Source organism: Scyliorhinus torazame, chromosome 12, assembly GCF_047496885.1.
Source record: "Scyliorhinus torazame isolate Kashiwa2021f chromosome 12, sScyTor2.1, whole genome shotgun sequence".
Taxonomy (NCBI): Eukaryota; Metazoa; Chordata; class Chondrichthyes; order Carcharhiniformes; family Scyliorhinidae; genus Scyliorhinus; species Scyliorhinus torazame.
The window spans coordinates 88,503,444-88,525,353 of NC_092718.1; the positions used below are offsets into that span (position 1 = coordinate 88,503,444).

General features: G+C 50.9%; 2 protein-coding genes across 2 annotated transcripts in view; both read right to left on the reverse strand.

The window, feature by feature from the left end:
- The window catches only part of LOC140387074 (uncharacterized), a 230,434-nt gene extending 222,798 nt beyond the window's left edge, over positions 1 to 7,636 (reverse strand). Inside the window, 1 exon segment of the mRNA XM_072470085.1 lies at positions 7,015 to 7,636. Within this exon segment, the coding sequence (XP_072326186.1) occupies positions 7,015 to 7,086 (72 nt within the window). The 5' untranslated portion in view covers positions 7,087 to 7,636.
- Positions 7,637 to 8,629: 993 nt separating this feature from the next.
- The window catches only part of LOC140387075 (histone-lysine N-methyltransferase PRDM7-like), a 168,911-nt gene continuing 155,630 nt past the window's right edge, over positions 8,630 to 21,910 (reverse strand). The window contains exon 7 of the mRNA XM_072470086.1: positions 8,630 to 8,694. Coding sequence (XP_072326187.1) covers positions 8,630 to 8,694 — 65 coding nt within the window. The remainder of the gene's footprint in view (positions 8,695 to 21,910) is intronic.

The following is a 21,910-nucleotide window of genomic DNA, read 5'->3' on the forward strand; positions in this document are numbered from 1 at the left end:
AGAGGTAGACCAGGAAATGAATATGGGAAGGAAACGAGTTGCGGGTGTACCAGGACTTAGGTGCAGATCTGATGAAGAGGAGTGGTTATATGCATCACTGTAAATACACAAGGGGTTAATGCAAATACATTAAGACTAGATAAACACTAGAGGGAGCACCAGAGACATCATGACACATAGACATTCAACCAATAGGTCAGTAAGATAGGACACGACCAATGGACAGTCAAGACACACACACAGGTGACACTACCACAAGGCGGCTACCCATTTTTAAGGACACAGCACACATGATCTTTCTCTTTCCAGTGGAGACACTTAGTGAGTACAGACAGGGTTGATTGAAACACATCACACCCACCACGTGGATTGTAGCAGACTGGTTTGTTAGTCTGAGTAGCTATAGCAGGATTAACAGGAGAGTCGAAACCAAGTAGGAGAATTGTTAATAGTTTAATAAATGTATTAAAGCTATCTCCAAGTCTGAACCTTCCTTTGTCAGAGTATACATCAAGGAAGCAGCTTATGCTACGTCAAGAGCATAACAAAACAAAGAGGACTGGGTTTGACCTGATGTCGGTTGCCCTCTTTAAAAAGGGGGTGAAGTTCGTGGTACTGTACCCAATCCGCCTCTGGGTGACTTTCCAGAAGCAAGAGTGGTATTTCGACATGCCAGAGGAGGCGATGAAATTTATGAGGGGCAATGAACTGGGGGCAGTGTGAGGACAATGAACTTTGTAGGAGTATTTGGTTGCTTGTTAAAGTGTTTGGTGGTGAGTGTTTTGGGGCAGGTTTTGATGGGGGAGCAACGATGGTGAATGTGCCTTTTGTTTCTCTTTAGATATGGATGGTTGGGCTGGTTGGGTGGGGAGGAGAATTGGAGGGAGGTAGGATGATGGAAGGCCTTGGGCGAGGGCTACCATGCTAGCTGGGCAGACTAGTTAATGGGAGGGAAGTGAAGGGGTTGCCAGGAGGAAGGCACGGGGGAGCGAGTTGTTTTTTTGTTTGCGGGTGGGGAAGGGTGCTGACATGGGTGTGGTTGGTGTATCGCAGTTTCAAAGAGGTCGATGATGGTGGACATCCAAGGGTGGGCCTGGTGGATCGCGTGACGTGGACCAGTGGCGCAAGAAAGGGCATGGCTAATCGGCAGGGGAAGGTGGCTGGGAGCACCCCTACCAGGCTGGTCACGTGGAACATGAGGGGGTTCAATGGGCCGATTAAATGGTCGCGTGTGTTCACGCACTTGAGGACTTTGAAGGCGGACCTGGCTTTTTTGCAGGAGACGCACCTGAAGATAGGGGACCAGACTAGGCCGAGAAAGGGATGGGTGGGTGTGGTGGTATGTATTAGGGGTAATACGGTACACCATGATGTCGAGGGGCTATTGGTGGACAGATACTGGGTCCTGATTGGATCTGCCGCCGACTGGGCTCCACCCAGAAAGGCGGGGTATAAGAACCCGGTTTCTCCCAGCAGCCGCATTCTGTAACTGAGTTGCTGGGGAACAAGTCTGCTCAATAAAGCCTCGATTGAGTTCTCTACGTCTCGCCTCGTGTGTTATCGATGGTGCCAGTGGGGCAGGTGTCCCATTTGGGGATGGATATAAAGACTAGGGGGAGCAGTGTTGGTTAACAAGCGGGTAGCGTTCGAGGTGGGAAGTATTGTGGCCAATCCCGGGCCAGCAAGGTGGGGGTTGGGGGGTCGTTGGAGGGATTGCTGGTGGTTCTGGTAAACGTCTGTGCCCCAAATTGCAATAGCATGGATTTTAGGAGGCTGTTTTTGGGAAGATTCCTGACTTGGACTCGCATTGGCTGATTATGGCGGGAAGGGGGATTTTAAATAGGTTATGAATCTGAGCTTCGAACAGTCGAGTCCCAAGTCGTTGTGGGTGTCAGCACTGGCAAAGGAGCTGAGGGGGTTTATGGAGCTCATGGAGGTAGGGTGGGGACCCGTGGAGGTATGGGAGGCCCAGAGCAAATGAGTTTTCATACCCGGGTGTACTATCGGATTTATTTTTTGGGCTAGATACGACGCTATTGGGGGGCAGGGGTCGACTTGCGAGTATTCGCCAATTGTGGCTTCTGACCACTCGCTGCATTGGGTGGATCGGCGCATGGCCTGGGAAGGGGCGGGCAGCGCCCGCAATGAAGGCTGGATGTGGGGTTGTTGGCGGCTGAGATGTGCGAACTGCCATTCGGGGTTACGTGGAGTGAAATGATACGGGGGAGGTCACGGCTACCATCCTGTGGGAGGCACTCAAGGCAGTGGTTAGGGGGGAGTTTATATCAATTTGGCGCATGAGGAGAAAACGGAACGAATAGAGAGGGCAAGACTGGTGGACGAGATCTTGAGGGTGGGCAGGAGATGCTCGGAGGCACTGGAGGCAGGACTGTTGAAGGAGAGGCAGAGGCTCCAGATGGAGTTTAAGCTAGTTTCCATGGGGAAGGCGATTACGGAGAGCCAGTTTATGAGTACAAGGAGGAGGCGAGCATGATGTTGGCCTATCAGTTGAGAAAGCAAGAGGCAGTGAGGGAGATTGGTAGACTGAGGGATGATACGGTAGCGATGGACTCAGAGGAGCTGAATGGGGTGTTTAAGACGTTTTATAAAAGGTTATATGAGTCGGAGTCCCGGGGGAAGAGGCGATGCAGCTCTTTCTGGATTGGCTGGAGTTTCTCAAAGTAGAGGTGGGGCTGGGGGCCCCAATTGGGTTGACGGAGGTGATCGAGAGTATGATGGCGATGCAGGCAGGGAAGACCCCGAGCTTCACGGTCAAGTTCTATAAAAAGTCTGGGGCGGACCTGTGGCCACAGCTGATCAGGGCGTACAATGAAGCAAGGGAGAGGGGGGGAACTCGACCATGGGCTTCCGGACCTGCCGCTGGCATGACTGGCTGTGAGGGGGGGCCCTCTGCCAAGGCTGGGGGAAGTAGCGGAGGATGACCAGCAGATGGGCTGTGCCGTTGGGGTGCTCCGCAAGGGACTGGGGCGGTGTCTAGGCACAGCTCACCATTGCCGCGGCCTGTAAGGCAACCATCTTGGTGCGCAACGTGGCTGCGCAGGGTGACACTGGCCATATGAATGCACCGACCCTCCCACCCCACATACCGACCCCTTCATCCACCCCACCAAGCTCCCCCCCCACCCACAGCCAGCTGCCACCCGCTGGCAGGCCACCACTCGTTGAACGAACAGCTGGTGTGTGACCATGATCTGCATCCAATACCCAGGCAGTGTGCATGACACCTTCATTCTGACACACTCAACGGTTCCTGACAACTTTGAGGCACACACGCGGGTGAGGGATTGGCTGCTAGGTGACAGGGGCTACCTGCTACGGTCATGGTTCATGACGCCTATCTGGAGACACCAGCCCAAAGCGTAGACCCGCTACAACGATGCCCATGAAGCCATCATAATCGAGCAGTGCGTCGGGTGCCCAGGCCGCTCTGGAGGGGTCCTCCAGAATAACACAACAGTCTCCCACATTTTGGTGACCTTTACATCCCCCACAACATCGCACAGCAGAGGGGAGACATGCTGGAGAAGGAAGACGGTGTACGCCAGGCCTCGTTCGATGAGGAGGATACAGAGGGGGGCCAGGATGGGCAGGGAGTGTGGCCCGGGCAGGCACAGGAGGACGTACAATGTATGCGCCCGACGCGCTAATCGCCTCCAGGTTGACTGACATGGGGACGTGGCCGGAGGCATACAAATCTGTTTCACCCACACCCCTAACCAGCACTCACTCTCATGTCTACCCTCCCTGTCCGCCGTGCAACCTCCCCATTGATTGCTACCTGCCTCACAGATATGGGCCCTGGGTTGGCACTAACAGCGGGTCTGGTCCATGGGGTGGAGGATGATGATGACCCGCCCCGTGAGAAACTCTGGTGATCTGCATCGTTCGACAACATCTGATTCTTGTCCACAGTAGCAGGCCTACTTGCGAGCTGACCATTCCATCAAACGGTCCCATCAAACCCTTGGGGTGGTGGTGGGGGGCAGTTGAGGGGTTGGGGTTGGGCTGGGTACCGTGACGGTGAGCGACCACACATCTCCCCCCCCAACCCCCATCTCAAATCAGCCCATCCTTCACATCCTTCTGACAGAGTGACGAGGCAAATTGATAAGTTTGTGCAAGGGTGAACATTTATGGACAAGTCTGTGCCCTAACCCCTAACACAATCCTATGTGCTGCATCTATGGGCAGCACGGTAGCATTGTGGATAGCACAATTGCTTCACAGCTCCAGGGTCCCAGGTTCGATTCCAGCTTGGGTCACTGTCTGTGCGGAGTCTGCACATCCTCCCCATGTGTGCGTGGGTTTCCTCCGGGTGCTCCGGTTTCCTCCCACAGTCCAAAGATGTGCAGGTTAGGTGGATTGGCCATGATAAATTGCCCTTAGTGTCCAAAATTGCCCTTAGTGTTGGGTGGGGTTACTGGGTTATGGGGATAGGGTGGAGGTGTGTACCTTGGGTAGGGTGCTCTTTCCAAGAGCCGGTGCAGACTCGATGGGCCGAATGGCCTCCTTCTGCACTGAAAATTCTATGATCCGTGCCAACTTAACTAATGATTAACTTTCTGGCCTGACAGGCTCTAACGCTATGTCTCGGTGGTTCTCCATGAGTAGTAGAGGCGGCCTGCTGCGAATCCCACCATGTGACATGGTCCCCTTTGGCCGGGATTGGCCCGGCAGTCGCTCGGGTGTCCCAATTGGTGTGGTGCCACTCTGTTCTGCCCATCAGATGTGCCTGGGACAGGGGGTGTCCAAGGGGCTAAGTACCTCCTCTATGCTCGCAGCCATGGAGCACAGGACTGTGCCATCTCCTTCTGGGACTGTTCCATGTCACTCAGTGTCTATGCTACCTCCCTCCAGGGCTGGCACAGGTCATTTCATGCCCGGGCAATGCCGAACCCACCCTCAGCCACAACACATTTTGACTGGGCCAATCCCTGGAGCACCGCTGCAGTGTGCAGGTGGCCATGGTACATAGCTGCCTGTGACAGGGCAACCCTGTCCAGTGCCTCGGCCACTGCCCGCACAGAGTGCCCCAGGCCATGGATATCCTCACCCCTGGATGATACCTTCACCCCCAAGGCCTCCATCGCGGATGCTGCCCATTTAGTTTTGGCCGGAGTGGCACGCATTGTCGGCACGGCTTCCTCTTCCTGCGGATTGGACTACTTCAACTGCACCTGCAGCCACTGGATGGTGGCTGTAGTCCCTGGCTTTGTGCCTGCATCTCTATTATTGATAGGATAGCCCTTTCCAGAAGCCTGAGACCCATCTGGACGGCAGCTAGACCTTAGGGTCGGGCCGCCTCTGACCATCCACCCCCTCAGGAGTTCCTACCTCCACTTGGTGGACTGCAGCACGTGTATGGTGTGTGCCAAATAGTGCCCCAGAAAACCTTTTCACTAATTTGTCCAACTGAGTTGGGTGTCTCTGGGATTTTGGACGGTGTTAATGACAGCTGTGGCAGGAATTCAGTGTAGTTCCACAGATGGGTGCACCGGGATGTCTCGGTCTGGCATTTGGGGTCTGCGTCACTGCCATTTGCCTCCTCGATGCTGGAATCTGCTTGGGGTTGGGGGACACCAGAAATGACTGCCTAGTCGCCATGAAACCCGGCAAAACACAAGACATGAAACATAGGGTGGTGTGGGGGGGTTCATGCCACAGGAAACTGCAACCCAGCAGGGCCCAACTTTGTTGCCCGATGCTGTCCTTCGTCTCAGGGACTGACCCCATGGCGCTCACGGCCTCTACCACCTGCACCCAGGCCTGGTGTGCGGAATAGGTGGTAGCCTCCTTCCTACCCCAGGGAACAGGGTGGCCTGCCTTTCCTTCACGACATCCAGCAGAATCTCCAGCTCGACGTCTGCAAACCGGGTGCCGCTCTTTGTGCTGCAATCTTATTGGCTGGGATGAGTGTGTGTGGGGAGGGGAGTGCTGATAAGCGGCTGCAGCTTGTCAGCCTCTCAAGTGACAATCCCGATGCCGGCGAATCGGACACCATTGTTCAATGGAATCGATCTTGTTCCATGTGGCATTGGTGCTAGCCCATGAATGGATCATGAATTGCTCTGGGACCGACGCAATTTACTTGTCGTTGAAATCTGCCAATTCAATCCTGAAATCAACACTTAGCTTCTGAAACTGAGTATCCCACCTGTGATCTTTGTGCTATGATGCACTAGAAACAAAGCTGGACAAGCCTAAGAGGCACCACCTCGATCACATCACCCCTCATATCCAGGCAAGTTCACTCCTCTTCCGATCAGAGAAAAACTAACAAATGGAATAGAACAAAGAAAAGTACAGCACAGGAACAGGTCCTTCCGCCCTCCAAGCCTGTGCCGACCATTCTGCCCATCTAAACTAAAATCTTCTGCACTTCCAGGTCCATATCCCTCTATTCCCGTCCTATTCATGTATTTGTCAAGATGCCCCTTAAGCGTCACTATTGTCCCTGCTTCCAACACCTCCTCCGGCAGTGAATTCCAGGCACCCACTACCCTGTGTAAAAAACTTGCCTTGTATATCTCCTCTAAACCTTGCCCCTCACACCTTAAACCTATGACCCCTAGTAATTGACCCCTCTACCCTGGGAAAAATAGAAGACAAATTCATGGCAATGCAGTGAATTAAATTCTAATAACAAGACTGGGATAAACATGGGAAAAGAGAAATTCAGAATTAAGGACGCAGAAAGAATGATCAGGAACTGAAGGAGTCACCTGGATCAGATAATGGCAAGAAAATGAAATCAAGTAATTTATGACATTTCGATAAGGATTTTGAATAATTCCAGAGAGGATCAGCTAGATGGAGCAAATGGTCTCTCTGACATTATTTGTCATCCCACTGACAATTTGGGGAGCTCACCCACTCCGTACTGACAGTAATAATGTGACTGACCAGCTGAACCTTCCCCATCTGAAGCTGCAATAAATACCCGGACCCAGCATTTTCTATCTGGTTTCCATTTCAAATCTGCCATGATCTTACCTCGGATTTCCTCTGTTCAGACACGGTCCTTCCCTCTCCACTATCTGTCCCGTCACTCTTAGCTTTACCCATCTCCTTCCTCAGGTCGGGCACCTTATTCACTCGACTTTTCCCTCAAATTTCTGTGTCCTGGTCTATCCCTCAGTCTTTTCAGTGGCTGTGTGCCGGGTCTATTGTTTCTCCCTTTTCTTGTTCCCTCACAGTGTGAATTGAAGTACAATCTCAGTTAAATACTCTCCTACCGGCAGCAGTTTATAATGTTTCTGGTACTAATATCTGAAGCTGTCTTTTCTTCTGACTTTCCCTCAGACTAACACCACCTCAGTCTCTTTCTCAGTAAAAGTAAACGTGGCAGCTCCTGTTCTCCCTCAGGAAATTTAAATTCCTTTTATTTACTGAAGTGAATGATGAAATATCAAAAATATTTCTTTGAATTATATCACTTTAAATTTTAACTGAAGCTCTCCTCAGTCATGTGTTTGAGTTCCAATTCCTCAGTATCTTCTCTGAATTTAAAATGATCTTCTCCCTCAGCCACACTCTGTTCAATATCTCCGCCCAGCCTCACTCCTCACTACTCTCACTCTCACTCTCACTCCCTCTCCCCACTCCTCACTCTCACTCTCACTCCCTCTCCTCACTCTCACTCCCTCTCCTCACTCTCACTCCCTCTCCCCACTCCTCCCTCTCCCTCCTCCAGCCTCCCCCTTTCTGACGATCGTCCGGCGGCTCCGCCTCTATTTATATCCCCGGTCCCTCCCTGAAGTACGGATCCAGCCTCGCGCTTCCCTCTTTTTGGCGCCTTTTTGTGAAGCCCTCGCGCCCCGCCTCTGGGCACGTGCTGCGCGCGCACTCTCCACCTGCCGGCGCTCGAGGCACCGCTCAACCGTCAGATAGAGGCGCTCCGATTGGTGGAGCGCGATTCACGTGTCTCCCTTCCAGGCCGACGAGAGAGAGGTCCGGACTTCAAATCAAGTCGGCATCCAGGTTGCAGGAGGCGCGCTGGGCCGGCTGGGGGCGCTGGGCTGGTTGTGCGCAAGGGAGAGGTCATTGGAAATAATGTCCAACTTTTAGCTCAAATTCCGCGGGATTAGAACTCAAAGCAAAAAGTTAGAATAATTAAAGCCAGATTCAACCTTAAATCATTCACAGGAACAGTTTAAATGTGATAAAGAAATACCAAGAGCAGGAAATAATAATTGATAGTCAGAAAATAAAATAGCACGTTAACAAATAATTTAAAATAACATTTTTTAAATGTATTGAAAAATGTAAATTGATAAATTAGAAGAAAATTAATTTCAGAATTGATCTTCCTCTTCTCCAAATAGGAACATTAATTTGCAATAATTTTCTGTTGTGAGGATTAAAACTAATCTCATTTGATTGTATTTTGAATTGTAAAAGGATAAATTGGGCGCATAAATTACATTTCTATTTTGAATAATTGACGTTTTTTGGTAATGAGGAAGAGATATTTTCTGCTCATATTGTGACCTCTACAATAATAATTCTAGTCAGATTAATGCACTGTGTCTTGCAATGTCATCTAAATATTCCCATCTACTCCTGAACCAAGAACGAACCTTTCAAGGAATAAAACTCTTTTTCTGATTTATTCCACAGTTGCTTTCACTGGGAAGATTTTGGGGTCAGCAAATGAAGACTCCAACAAAGAGACTGAAAGTAGAAAATACAGTTTTGAAAATCAGATAAATATTTACTCTGTAGAAAGAGAACGTTGTGCTAATGATGAGCTGCACATGTGCAAAGTAATCAATCCAGCTCCTCAGGGCAGGAAGAATTTATTGGGCGGGTGGATTTGATGAGATGACACAATGTCTGGGTGGGGAGGGCATTTACGGAGCAATAGAGAATTTGACAGGGGAAAAGTCCTGACCTGTGTTTACCCACAAACTGGTGCTGCTGTGCTTCTTGAAGGAAAAACACACTTGATCCCTGTTGAAGTCAGATTTAGAAAGAAGGATTTTAGACAAAAGGTACACATTAGCTTAGATACCTGTATAAGAGGCAATTTGTAGAAATAGAATGTGTATAAAAAATGCATGTGATTTTATAACCTAAGAATTACTAATATCAGAAAGGACACAAAATGGCTGAAAGCCGAGCTAGCAATACAATTTCATTCAGATGTGACTCCATTAGCTCAGTGGCGTGGAATGGCGGGGGGAGTGTCGCTGCGCAAGCTCAACCTCAAAATGCATCTCACAGTGAGATCAACGTCACTATAGTTTACCAACTGAGTACATTGGAGGCAGGAGGCTGAACAATGGGTAGCACAGTAGTTAGTACTGTTGCTTCAGACGCCAAGGACCCGAGTTCGATTCCCGGCTTGGGTCTCTGTCTGTGCGGAGTCTGCATGTTCTCCCCGTGTCTGCGAGGGTTTCCTCCGGGTGCTCCGGTTTCCTCCCACAAGTTCCAAAAGACATGCTTGTTAGGTGAATTGGACATTCTGAAATTTCCCTCAGTGTACCCGAACAGGCGCCGGAGTGTGGCAACTGGGGGATTTTCACAGTAACTTTATTGCAGTGTTAATGTATGCCTACTTGTGACAATAACAAAGATTATTATTAATCAGTTTTAGTGAAGGAAATGGACCTGTTCAGAGGGCACATTTGGACATGGAACCTTTTTCTCTTTTTTAAAAAATTCATTTACGGGATGTGGGCAATGCTGGATAGGCCAGCAGTCATTGCCCATCCCTAGATGCCCTTCAGCAGGTGGTTGTGAGTTGCCTTCCTGAACCGCTGCATTCCTTCAGGTGTAGGTACACCTACTGTGCTGTTCGGGAGTGAGTTCCAGAATTTTGTCCCAGCGACAGCAAAGGAATGGCAATATATTTCCAAGTCAGGGTGATGAGTGACTTGGAGGGGAACCTTCAGGTGGTGGAGTTTTCAGGTAACTGCTGCTCTTGTCCTAGATGGTAGTGGTTGTGGGTTTGAAAGGTGCTAACTAAGGAACCTTGCTGAGTTACTGCAGTGCAAGGCTACCACTGTTCATCGATGGTGGAGGGTTTGAATGTATGTGGAAGGAGGAGCAATCAAGCACGCTGCTTTGTCCTAGATTCGAGCTTCTTGAGTGTTGTTGGAGCTGCACTCATCCATGCAAGTGGATCCATTACACTCCTGAATTGTGCCTTGTAGATGGTTGATAGGCTTTGGGGGGTCAGGAGGTGAGTTACTCGCTGTAGGATTCCTAGCCTTTGGCCTGCCCTAGTAGCCACAGTATTAATGTGGCTAGTCCTGTTCAGTTTTTGATTAATGGTAGCCCCAGGAAGTTAATTGGCCATTGAATGTTAAGGGGCGATGGTTAAATCCTCTCTTGTAGGAGATGGTCATTGCCTGACACTTCTGTGGCGCAAATGTAACTTGCCACTTGTCAGCCCAAGCCTGGATATTGTCCAGGTCTTGCTGCATTTGGACACGGACTGCTTCATTATCTCAGGAGTCGCAAATGGGGCAGAGCATTGTGCAGTCCCCCGCAAACATCCCCACTTCTGACCTTATGATGGAAGGCAGGTTATTAATGAAGCAGCTGAAGATGGTCGGGCTTAGGACACTTAGGACACTACCCTCAGGAACTCTGTACGAAGTCTTAAAACACCAGGTTAAAGTCCAACAGGTTTGTTTCGATGTCACTAGTGACATCGAAACAAACCTGTTGGACTTTAACCTGGTGTTTTAAGACTTCGTACTGTGCTCACCCCAGTCCAACGCCGGCATCTCCACATCTCAGGAACTCCTGCAGTGATGTCCTGGAGCTGAGACGATTGACCTTTGATGACCACAACCATCTTCCTTTGTGCCAGGTATGACTCCAACCAGCTTAGATTTTTCTCCCTGATTCCCATTGACTCCAGTTTAACCAGTGCTCCTTGATGCCAAACTCAGTCAAATGCCGCCTTGATGTCAAGGGCAGTCACTCTCACCTCACCTCTGACATTCACCACTTTGTCCATGTATGAACCAAGGGTGTAATGAGGTCGGGGTTGAGTGACCCTGGCAGAACCCAGACCGAGCGTCCGTGAGCATGTTATTGCCGAGTAAGTGCTGCTTGATAGTACTGTTGATGACTCCTTCCATCACTTTGCTGATGATGGAAAGTAGACTGATAGGACGGTAATTGCCTGGGTTCGATTTGTCCTGTTTCTTGTGTACAGGACACACCTGGGCAATTTTCCACATTGCCAGGTAGATGCCAGTGTTGTAGATGTACTGGAACAGCTTGGCTAGGGGTGCGGCAAGTTCTGGAGCACAAATCTTCAGTACTATTGCCGGAATATTATCCAGACCCATAGCCTTTGCGGCATTCAGTGCCTTCAGCTGTTTCTTAATATCATGTGGGGTGAATTATATTGGCTGAAGACTGACAGAATTGATGCTGGAGACTTCTGGAGGAGGCTGAGATGGATCATCCACTCGGCCCTCCTGGCTGAAGTTTGTTGCAAATGCCTCAGCCTTGTCTTTTGCACATATGTGCTGGGCTCCTCCATCATTGAGGATAGGGATAGTTGCAGAGCCCCCTCCTCCAGTGAGTTGTTTAATTGTCCACCACCATTCATTGCCTGATGTGGCACAACTGCAAAACTTAGATCTGATGCTTTTTTGTGGGATTGCTTCGCTTTCTCTATTCCTTGCTGCTAATGCGGTTTGGCACACAAGTAGTCCTGTGTTGTAGCTTCACCGGGTCGACACCTCATTTTTGGTATGCCTGGTGTTGCTCCTGACATGCTCTCCTGCTCTCTTCATTGAACGAGGGTTGGCATCCTGGCTTGGTAGTAATGGTAGAGTGGGGGATATGCCGGGGCCCCGAGGTTGCAGATTGTGGTCAATACAATTCTGCTGCTGCTGATGACCCACAGTGCCTCATGGACGCCCAGTCTTGTGTTGTTAGACTGTTCGAAACCTATCCCATTTAGCATGGTGGTAATGCCACACAAAACGATGGATGGTATCCTCAATGTGGAGATGGGACTTTGTCTCCACAAGGTCTGTGCGGCGGTCACTTCTGCTGATACTGTCATGGACAGATGTATCTGCAGCAGGCAGAGTGGTAGTGCAGTGGTTAGCACAGTCACTTCACAGCTCCAGGGTCCCAGGTTCGATTCTTGGCTTGCGTCACTGTCTGTGTGGAGTCTGCACGTTCTCCCCGTGTCTGTGTGTTTCCTCCGGGTGCTCCAGTTTCCTCCCACAAGTCCTGAAAGACGTGCTGTTAGGTAATTTGGACATTCTGAATTCTCCCTCAGTGTACCCGAACAGGCGTCGGAATGTGGCAACTAATAATAATAATAACTTATTGTCACAAGTAGGCTTCAATGAAGTTACTGTGAAAAGCCCCGAGTCCCCTCATTCTGGCGCCTGTTCGGGGAGGCCGGTACGGGAATTGAACCCGCGCTGCTGGCATTGTTCTGCATTGCAAGCCAGCTATTGATCAAACTGTGCTAAACCCCTGAGCCCCTATTTTCACAGCAACATCATTGCAGTGTTAATGTAAGCCTACTTGTGACAATAAAGATTATTATATTAAAAAAATGAAAGGGATGTGGAATCAGATGAGGCAACATTTCGATCTGACCGAGATGTGCCCCAGGGGCCCCCATCTGCGGAAACCACAAATTCTCACTCGCCATGCGAGACACCACCTTCAAAAAATGGAGAAGGGATGGGGGGACGCTGACAGGGACTTTTACATGGGGGGCAGACTAGAAAAGTGGCAGAGGAGCTGAAACTACCGACAGGACAGGAACTTAGACACTTCCAGGTAAAGCACTTCTTCCGCAAAGAGACAGGAAGATACCCCAGGGCCCGGGAACCACATTATTAGAGGACCTGATAAACACGGAAGGGGGAAACTGAGGGAAAATGTATGGGCAGCTACTGGACAGGGCGAGAAGTGGGCTGGGGACTCTGGAATGAAGCACTGACCAGGGCCCACTCCAACTCCTCCTGTGCAAGGCTGAGCCTCATGCAGTTCAATGTGGTACCCAGAGCACACCTGACCAGAACCTGAATGAACAGGTTCTTCCTGGATGTGGAGGATAAATGTGAACGGTGCCAGAGAGGCCCGGCCAACCACACCCACATGTTTTCGGTCTGTCCCAAACTTGTAGGTTCTGCACAGCCTTCTCCAAGGCAATGTCCAAGGTTGTGGGGGTGAAGAAGGAGTCGTCGCAAGAGTGGCAATCTTCGGTGTATCCGAAAAGCCAGAGCTACATGTGGGGAAGAGGGTCGACGCCCTAGCTGTTGCTTCCCTCATCGCACCCCGGAGATTCCTGCTCGGCTGGCGATCAGCAGCACCACCCACAGCTGCAGACTAGCTGGTAGAATTTTTCTATTTAGAGAAGATCAAATGCACCATCTGAGGGTCGGAGGAAAGGTTCGTCAAAGCATGGGGACAATTCGTCGGCCTGTTCCAAGGCCTGTTCGAAACCAACGGCAATTAGGGGAAAAAGTGAGAGATGGGAGAAGACAGACAGGAACACACAACTCGTGGGGGAGTGGGGGGGGGGGGGGGGGGGTGGGGGGGGGGGGGAGGAGAGTGTTGATTTCCAAATCTCTTTCTCCGTCAGTCTGGCCTCAATAAAAGTCGAGATGGATTTGCAAGTAAAAAGAAGTTATTTTATTCAGCTTGCAAGCTACCTAGTCCACAGTGATACAGACAACATGTTGCTGTCTGCAGTCCCGGGAACTAAGTGAAGTCCCCAGACAAAGAGATCAGTACTCATACATTCAAATGGCATCAAGTTTCACATACTCGACACCCATAGGTCATCCTATGTCCCTCCTGACTTGTTTGATCTATTCTGATTGGCTCACTTCCAATCCCTTTCTCCGGCCCCTATCAATGCAGCATCACTCTCATAGACACACCTCTTCCTGCTTTTTCCATGCGGTCTCAAATCCCTTTGTCTCTACCTGCCAGAATCAAAGTGGCTTATTTCTACATTACATTAACTAATATCTCTAAAGTAACTATTTTATATCACATTCGTCAAGAGGAGGAAACTCAGGGGAAATACAGGGAGAAGCACGGGGGGGGGGAGGGGCTGAAACTCCCTCCCCCAAAACCCACAAGACAGGCAACAGAAAACATAAAGAGAAGGGGGGAAAGGGGAGAACAGGAGCTCGGGGACAGAACCCCTTGAACGGAAAAGGGGGATACCAAAGAGGGATCGGGGTGAGGGTGGCGGTAATTGGGGGAGGGGGGACACATCAAGACTGAAAAAATCAATATGTACATGAGAACCACACATGCTGTAAATATTAAACGTAAAGTGTTACCATGTATAGATTGAAAATACCAATAAAAATATTTTTTAAAACACAGCACGGTAGCACAAGTGGATAGCAATGTAGCTTCACAGCGCCAGGGTCCCAGGTCCGATACCCCACTGGGTCACTGTCTGTGCAGAGTCTGCACATTCTCCCCATGTCTGCGTGGGTTTCATCCGGGGTCTCCGGTTTCCTCCCACAGTCCAAAGATGTGTGGGTTAGGTGGATTGCCACGATAAATTGCCCTGAGTGTCCAAAGGGGTTAGAACAAAGAACAAAGAAAAGTACAGCACAGGAACAGGCCCTTCGGCCCTCCAAGCCTGTGCCAACCATGCTGCCCGTCTAAACTAAAATCTCCTACACTTTCTGGGTCCGTATCCCTCTACTCCCATCCTATTCATGTATTTGTCCAGATTCTCCTTAAACGTCACTATCGTCCCTGCTTCCACCACCTCCTCCGGCAGCGAGTTCCAGGCACCCACTACCCTCTGTGTAAAAAACTTGCCTCGTACATCTCCTTTAAACATTGCCCCTCACACCTTAAACCTGTGCCCCCTAGTAATTGACCCCTCTACCCTGGGGAAAGCCTCTGAGTATCCATTCTGTCTATGCCCCTCATAATTTTGTGAACCTCTATCAGGTCGCCCCTCAACCTCTATCGTTCCAGTGAGAACAAACCGAGTTTATTCAACCGCTCCTCATAGCTAATGCCCTCCATACAGGCAACATCCTGGTAAATCTCTTCTGCACGCTCTCTAAAGTCTCCACATCCGCTGGTAGTGTGTCAACCAGAATTGAACACTATACTCCAAGTGTGGCCTAACTAAGGTTCTATACAGCTGCAACATGACTTGCCAATTCTTATACTCAATGCTCTGGCCAATGAAGGCAAGCATGCCGTATGCCTTCTTGACTATCTTCTCCACCTGTGTTGCCCCTTTCAGTGACCTGTGGACCTGCACACCTAGATCTCTCTGACTTTCAATACTCTTGAGGGTTCTACCATTCACTGTATATTCCCTACCTGCATTAGACCTTCCAAAATGTATTACCTCACATTTGTCCTGATTAAACTCCATCTGCCATCTCTCCGCCCAAGTCTCCAAACGATCTAAATCCTGCTGTATCCTCTGACAGTCCTCATCGCTATCCGCAATTCCACCAACCTTTGTGTCGTCTGCAAACTTACTAATCAGACCAGTTACATTTTCCTCCAAATCATTTATATATACTACGAACAGCAAAGGTCCCAGCACTGATCCCTGCGGAACACCAGTAGTCACAGCCCTCCAATTAGAAAATCACTCTTCCATTGCTACTCTCTGTTTCCTATGGCACAGCCAGTTCTGTATCCACCTTGCCAGCTCACCCCTGATCCCGTGTGACTTCACCTTTTGTACCAGTCTACCATCAGGGACCTTGTCAAAGGCCTTACTGAAGTCCATATAGACAACATCCACTGCCCTTCCTGCATCAATCATCTTGTGACCTCTTCGAAAACCTGTATCAAGTTAGTGAGACACGACCTCCCCTTCACAAAATCATGCTGCCTCCCACTAATACGCCCATTTGCTTCCAAATGGGAGTAGATCCTGTCTCGAAGAATTCTCTCCAGTAATTTCCCTACCATGACGAAAGGTTCACCGGTCTGTAGTTCCCTGGATTACCCTTGCTACCCTTCTTAAACAAAGGAACAACATTGGCTATTCTCCATTCCTCCGGGACATCACCTGAAGACAGTGAGGATCCAAAGATTTCTTTCAAGGCCTCAGCAATTTCCTCTCTAGCCTCCTTCAGTATTCTGGGGTAGATCCCATCAGGCCCTTTGGACTTATCTACCTTAATATTTTTCAAGACGTCCAACACCTCGTCTTTTTGGATCTCAATGTGACCCAGGCTATCGACACACCCTTCTCCAGACTCAACATCCACCAATTCCTTCTCTTTGGTGAATACTGATGCAAAGTATTCATTTAGAACCTCGCCCATTTCCTCTGGCTCCACACATAGATTCCCTTGCCTATCCTTCAGTGGGCCAACCCTTTCCCTGGCTACCCTCTTGCTTTTTATGTACATGTAAAAAGCCTTGGGATTTTCCTAGAACCCTATTTGCCAATGGCTTTTCGTGACCCTTTCTAGCCCTCCTGACGCCTGGCTTAAGTTCCTTTCTACTTTCCTTATATTCCACACAGGCTTCATCTGTTCCCAGCCTTCTAGCCCTGAGAAATGCCTCCTTTTTCATTTTGACGGGTTGGGAGGGGTTATTGGATTGCGAGGTGGGCTGGAGGTGTGTGCTTAAGTGGGTTGGTGCAGACGTGATGAGCTGAATGGCCTCCTTCTGCACTGTATGTTCTATGTTCTATGTAATAGGGTAGGATAGTTATATTTGTTGTAACGATTCAGGGTGCAATTCAGCCACCACGTTGCGCCCGGTGCTGAGCTGGGCACAATGGGTGAATCCCCTGTGAGCCCCAAATTGGGGTCCGTGACAGGTACCGACCCACTCACAGGTCACCTGACACACTCAGCCCAGGTGATCTGGAACACTGCCAGCGTATTTAAATGAGCCATTCGGCAGTCACCCAGCGCCCAACAGTCAACGGCCACAGCTGCGAGACCTCGACAACGCACCATTTAGCACTGGTTGCCACAAACACTGACCAGGTGTGACGGCACGCCGGGGGGTCTCACAGGCCATTAGAGACCTCTGGGTGGTCAGGGACAGGACAGGATACTAGGTTGGCATTCCCCCTGGCACACAGGCACCTTGGCATTGCCAGCCTGGCACCCTGGCAGTACCACACAGGCAAGCTGGCAGTGCCACCCAGGGTGCATGGGTGGCACTGACAGGGCCATTGCCCGGCTGCCAGGGTGGCAGTACCAGAGCTCAGGCCAGGGGCACAGAAACTGCATCCCGCCCCCACAACCCCTCATTCCCAGCCACCCCCATGCCTGCGACCCCATCCGTGATACATAACTGCTGCACTATGGGGGTGTGGGCCCTGGGTTGGCAGTAACAGCGTGTCTGGCCCATGGGATGAAGGATGATCACAACCTGTTCTGCGATGAGCTCTGGTGCTCCGCATCATTTTGCAATGTCTGACTCCTGCCCACGGTAGCACTTTACACTGTCCACCTGGGTGATCCTTGCATGCCATCGGATCCCTGAGGGAGTGGAGGTGGGGTCAATCGGGGGCAAGGTGGGGCGCCCAGCCCACCCATAATGTTCACCCATTCCCCCCCTCCACGCCCCCCCCCCCTCTGGCCAACCAGCCCACCCCGCACATCCATCTGACAGAGCACCAAGGCAGGTTGTAACAGCGTGAACAGTTGTTTAATGTGCACAAATATATATATATACACGCCGTAGCCCGATAACTAATCTGTGCCCTGCACCTATGTCAACTTAACTGATGTCTAACATTCTGGCCTTGGGGCCCTAACGCTCCGCCTTGGTGGTTCTCCAGACGGTACATCAGGAGTGGAGGCGGCCTGCTGAGATTTCCGCCCTACAACCTGGGTCCACGTTGGCAGGTGTCTTCTGGGGCAACTGGGCTGCTGCTTGGGTGTCCCAGGTGGTGTGGCACCGCACTGTTCTGCCCGCTGCTCACCGGATTCACCAGGGACAGGAGGTGCGAATCCGAGGTGCTGCAGAGGGTTGTGAGAGGGGCTGGGGGTGAGGGTGGTGTGGGGGTGAGGGTGGGGTTGAGGGTGTTGGGGTTGGTTTTAGGGGGTGTTGACACATGTATCTCAGGGAGCCACAACAAAGCGGGGTCTCACTTCCTCGCCCGCGGCCGACCTCCACCCCGGCGACTTCCCTTTCTCCTGATGGCCCGCCGACCACGTCCAGGGCCCACTGCGCAGCCATGGTGGGGCCCACAGGTCCGTCAGTTCCCCTCCATATTTCTCCCGCTCCCGGCGTTTAATAGCAGCCTTCTCCTGGGTGGGAGGATGGGGGAACAGAAAACGAGTGTGAGACAGTCCGACGCATGAAGCCCAGGGAGTGGGTCGCTGGTGGCCTCAGATTCCAAGGCACCCGGCCATGGCGGCCGGTATGGGTGGCAACATGTGGTGCAGGGTGGGGGTTTGGCTGCTCTCCTGCTGGGAGGCGGGTCACAGGTCTACACAACAGGGGTTAGTGCCGGGCACAGTGTTGCCTACTCACCCTGGCCGCCCTGAGGAGGTCGTGTAGTTTTTCCTGCACTACAGGCCGGTCCGGACAGTGTTACCCATGATGCTGACCATCTCTGCCACCTGCCCCCATGCACAGCGGACAGCGGGGCTGGCAGCTTCCTTCCCAGGCCGGGGTACAGGGTGGCCCACCTCTCCTCTACCGCATCCATGAGGGTTGCAAGCTCGGCTTCGGTGAAGTGTGGTGCCACATGTCTTGCTGCCACCTTGTTGGCTGGGATGGTGTGTGTGGGGAGTGCAGTGTATATAGGCGGCTGCAGCTTGTCAGCCTGAGTATCAATTGCGAATCCGGCACGGTTTCTCATTGGAATTGATTGAGTTCCACATGGTGCCGAATCGATCCAGGTGCGGTGCCAGTTTTGCTGTCATGGATCTCCACCAATCCTGCCCCGGCGTCAACACTTAGTCTCAGGGACAGAGAATCCAGCCACAAATCTGTAACAGAGCCAACTGGAAAACATCACTTCCAGTTTTCAGATGGGCCCATAAATGGAGGTCCGAGGTTGTGGACGGTGCTGGGGAGGGCAGGAATGGATGTAGGGGGAGAAAAAGGGAGGAAAAAGGGTAAGGGAGGAAAAGTGGGGCGATTGGGGGAGTAATGATGGAGGAAGGCGGGACATGATGCGGGAATGGCATAGTGTAAGTTAGATGGCTTTTGTTTCGGTGCAACATCGTGGGCCGAAGGGCCTGTACTGCGCTGTATTGTTCTATGTTCTATGAAGGGATGGATGAGGGAGAGGGAGGGAGGACACGGAGGGATGATGACCATGAAGGAGGGGAAATGAGGGACGGAGGGATCACAGGATTGAGTGAGGGGGCCCCAAGGGTGGGATGGAGGAGGGTAATAAGAAGGACAGAGCTGGGACAGAGATACATAGAAGATAGGAGCAGGAGGAGGCCTTTTAGCCCTTCAAGCCTGTTCCGCCATTTATCACGATCGTGGCTGATCATCTAACTCAATAGCCTAATCCTGCTTTATCCCCATAACCTTTGATCCCATTTGCACCAAGTACTATATCTAGCCGCCTCTTGAATACATTCAATGTTTTAGCATCAGCTACTTCCTGTGGTAATGAAAGAGAGAGTGGGGACAAGGGGCAGAGACATTGGGGAGGGAAGAAGAGAATGCCTGCAGTATATGTTGTAGGAAATGGGTGTTTCCTCTGGTTTGGATTTTTAAACTTATCAAGATGAACGCAAAGGACTTCCGGTGATGGCGGGTGGGAGGTAGCCGCGCGCTGGAGGGCTCCCGTTTGGGAACGGCATTGTCAGGGGTTAACGCCTGGTCCTAAGGGCAGCAGAGGCAGCAAAAGTCAGGAGACAGAACAGGGAAGGGAAATGTCAAAGACCAGCAAAAAAACAGCCGTGAAAAAAACAGCTGAAAGTCCGTCAGGGAGTGAAAAGGTCACCGCGGGGTCAGTAAACAAAATGGAGGCTGGAGCACCATGGGAGGCCGCATTGCTTACGGCTGAAGAAATAACAAAGGTGATGGCCGTGGAATTCGAAAGGCAGTTTACAAAACACATGGAGGCAATGAGGAAGGAGATGAGGGCGGTGGAGGAGGCGATTGCCCCGGTGAGGGCGGCGGTATTGAGCGCAGTGGCGGAGGTGCTTGAGCAGGGCGAGGCGCTGAAGGAAGTGGAAGAAACATTACTGCAGCACAGTGATCAACTTAACTCGATGGGGAAGGAGATGCGGAAGGTGATAGAGATCAACAAGGATCTGCAAGGCAAAATGGAAGACCTGGAAAACTGATCCAGGCGACAGAATTTGAGGATTGTGGGGCTGCCCGAAGGAGTGGAAGGCCTGCGGCCAACGGAGTATTTAGCCACGGTGTTGGCGAAACAATTGGGGGAGGGGGATGATCCCTCCCGAAATGAGCTGGATTGGGCTCATCGGTCGTGGAGGCCTGTACCAATGGCCAGTGAGCCGCCAAGAGTGGTGACTCTGCGCTTCCGTAGGTACAGTGTGAAGGAGAAGGTCCTGTGTTGGGCTAAGCAGAAGCGGGTGGTGCAGTGGGCTGGAGCTGGTAACCACGTATACCAGGACTTTACAGTGGAGCTGGCGAGGAGGCGGGCTGCCTTCAATCGGGTGAAGAGGGTACTGTACATGAGCAAGGTGCAGTGCGGCATTGTATATCCAGCGAAGCTGAGGGTGACCTACAAGTTCAAGGACTTTTATTTTGGGACGGCGGAAGCAGCGGAGGAGTTTGCGAAGGCAGAAGGACTGTGGCAGAATTGAGAAATGGTCATGTACTGAAGGAGCCTCATGACTGTATTTTTTCTCTTTTGTTTCACTGCGTGCTGGTGTACGGGCTATTGGTGCCAATGTTGTATATATTTGGACAAGGGAAGAAATGGGACTTTCAGTCGGAATGAGGGTTCTTTGGGATGTGGGTGTGTATACGGACTTTGTGTGCTAAAGGGGACTTCCGGGTTTTTCCTGGGGCCGGGCAAGGGGGAAAGAGACCCAGGCGGGGGCCTCCACGCTGGCCGGTTTAAGCCAGTCAGTGAACGGGGGTGAGGTGGGAGGGGAGGGGCTGCGGCCATCGGAGTCTGGCAGAACAGGGTCCGAGGGGTCTAGCCGGGATGGAAAATTGGGGAGAAGGAACCGAGGTTGGGGAGAGGAGTTTTACAAGAGGAAGTGGAGGGGAGGAGTTGGGGATGGGAGTGGGGGGTGGTGTTTACAACTCTTGGGTGTCATTTACGGTACTCTTTCGGAGGTTCGATGGCATTGAGTGTCGTCGGAGGTGATGTGTTGGGTGCTCTGGATCCGTGGAACACATACAGGCCACCAACACTTGAAATACTGCAACACTATTTTATTAAGTTAGAAACTGTTGAACAAACTTTCACTGTGGGTTAACACGATGTTAGATTAAACTAAAGACCTATGCCTGTCCTAACCAGTCTATGCACTCAGCATATGGTGAAGATCTGTGCTGTAAACTATAAGCTCTGTCCTTCTGAGAGGCTGCATCCCGAATGAGCGGGAACTCAGATGCCCCCTGTCTTTATAGTGAGTGTGCTCTAGCTGGTGATTGGCTGTGATGTTGTGTGTGTTGATTGGTCTTGCTGTGTGTCCATCAGTGTGTGTATGTCTGCACCATGATACACTGGTGTATATTATGACATCCCCCCTTTTATAAAAGAATGTATGTGTGTGGCAATAAATAATGTATGGTGAGAATGTTCCGAACTCCGTGTGGGGTGCGAAGACATATTTACAGGACTACATACATGAGAACTAAGCTATTTATATGGGAAGGTGCCTGGTGCAGAGAAACAGTATCCAACAAGAGTAACGAAATCAACCAGGGAAACGATCAAACAAAGCAACAAAACAATTCAGAGAGTCCATAAGTCCGCAAAGTTCATAAATTTAGTATCTGAGGTGGGCGGCGAATTCTGGTT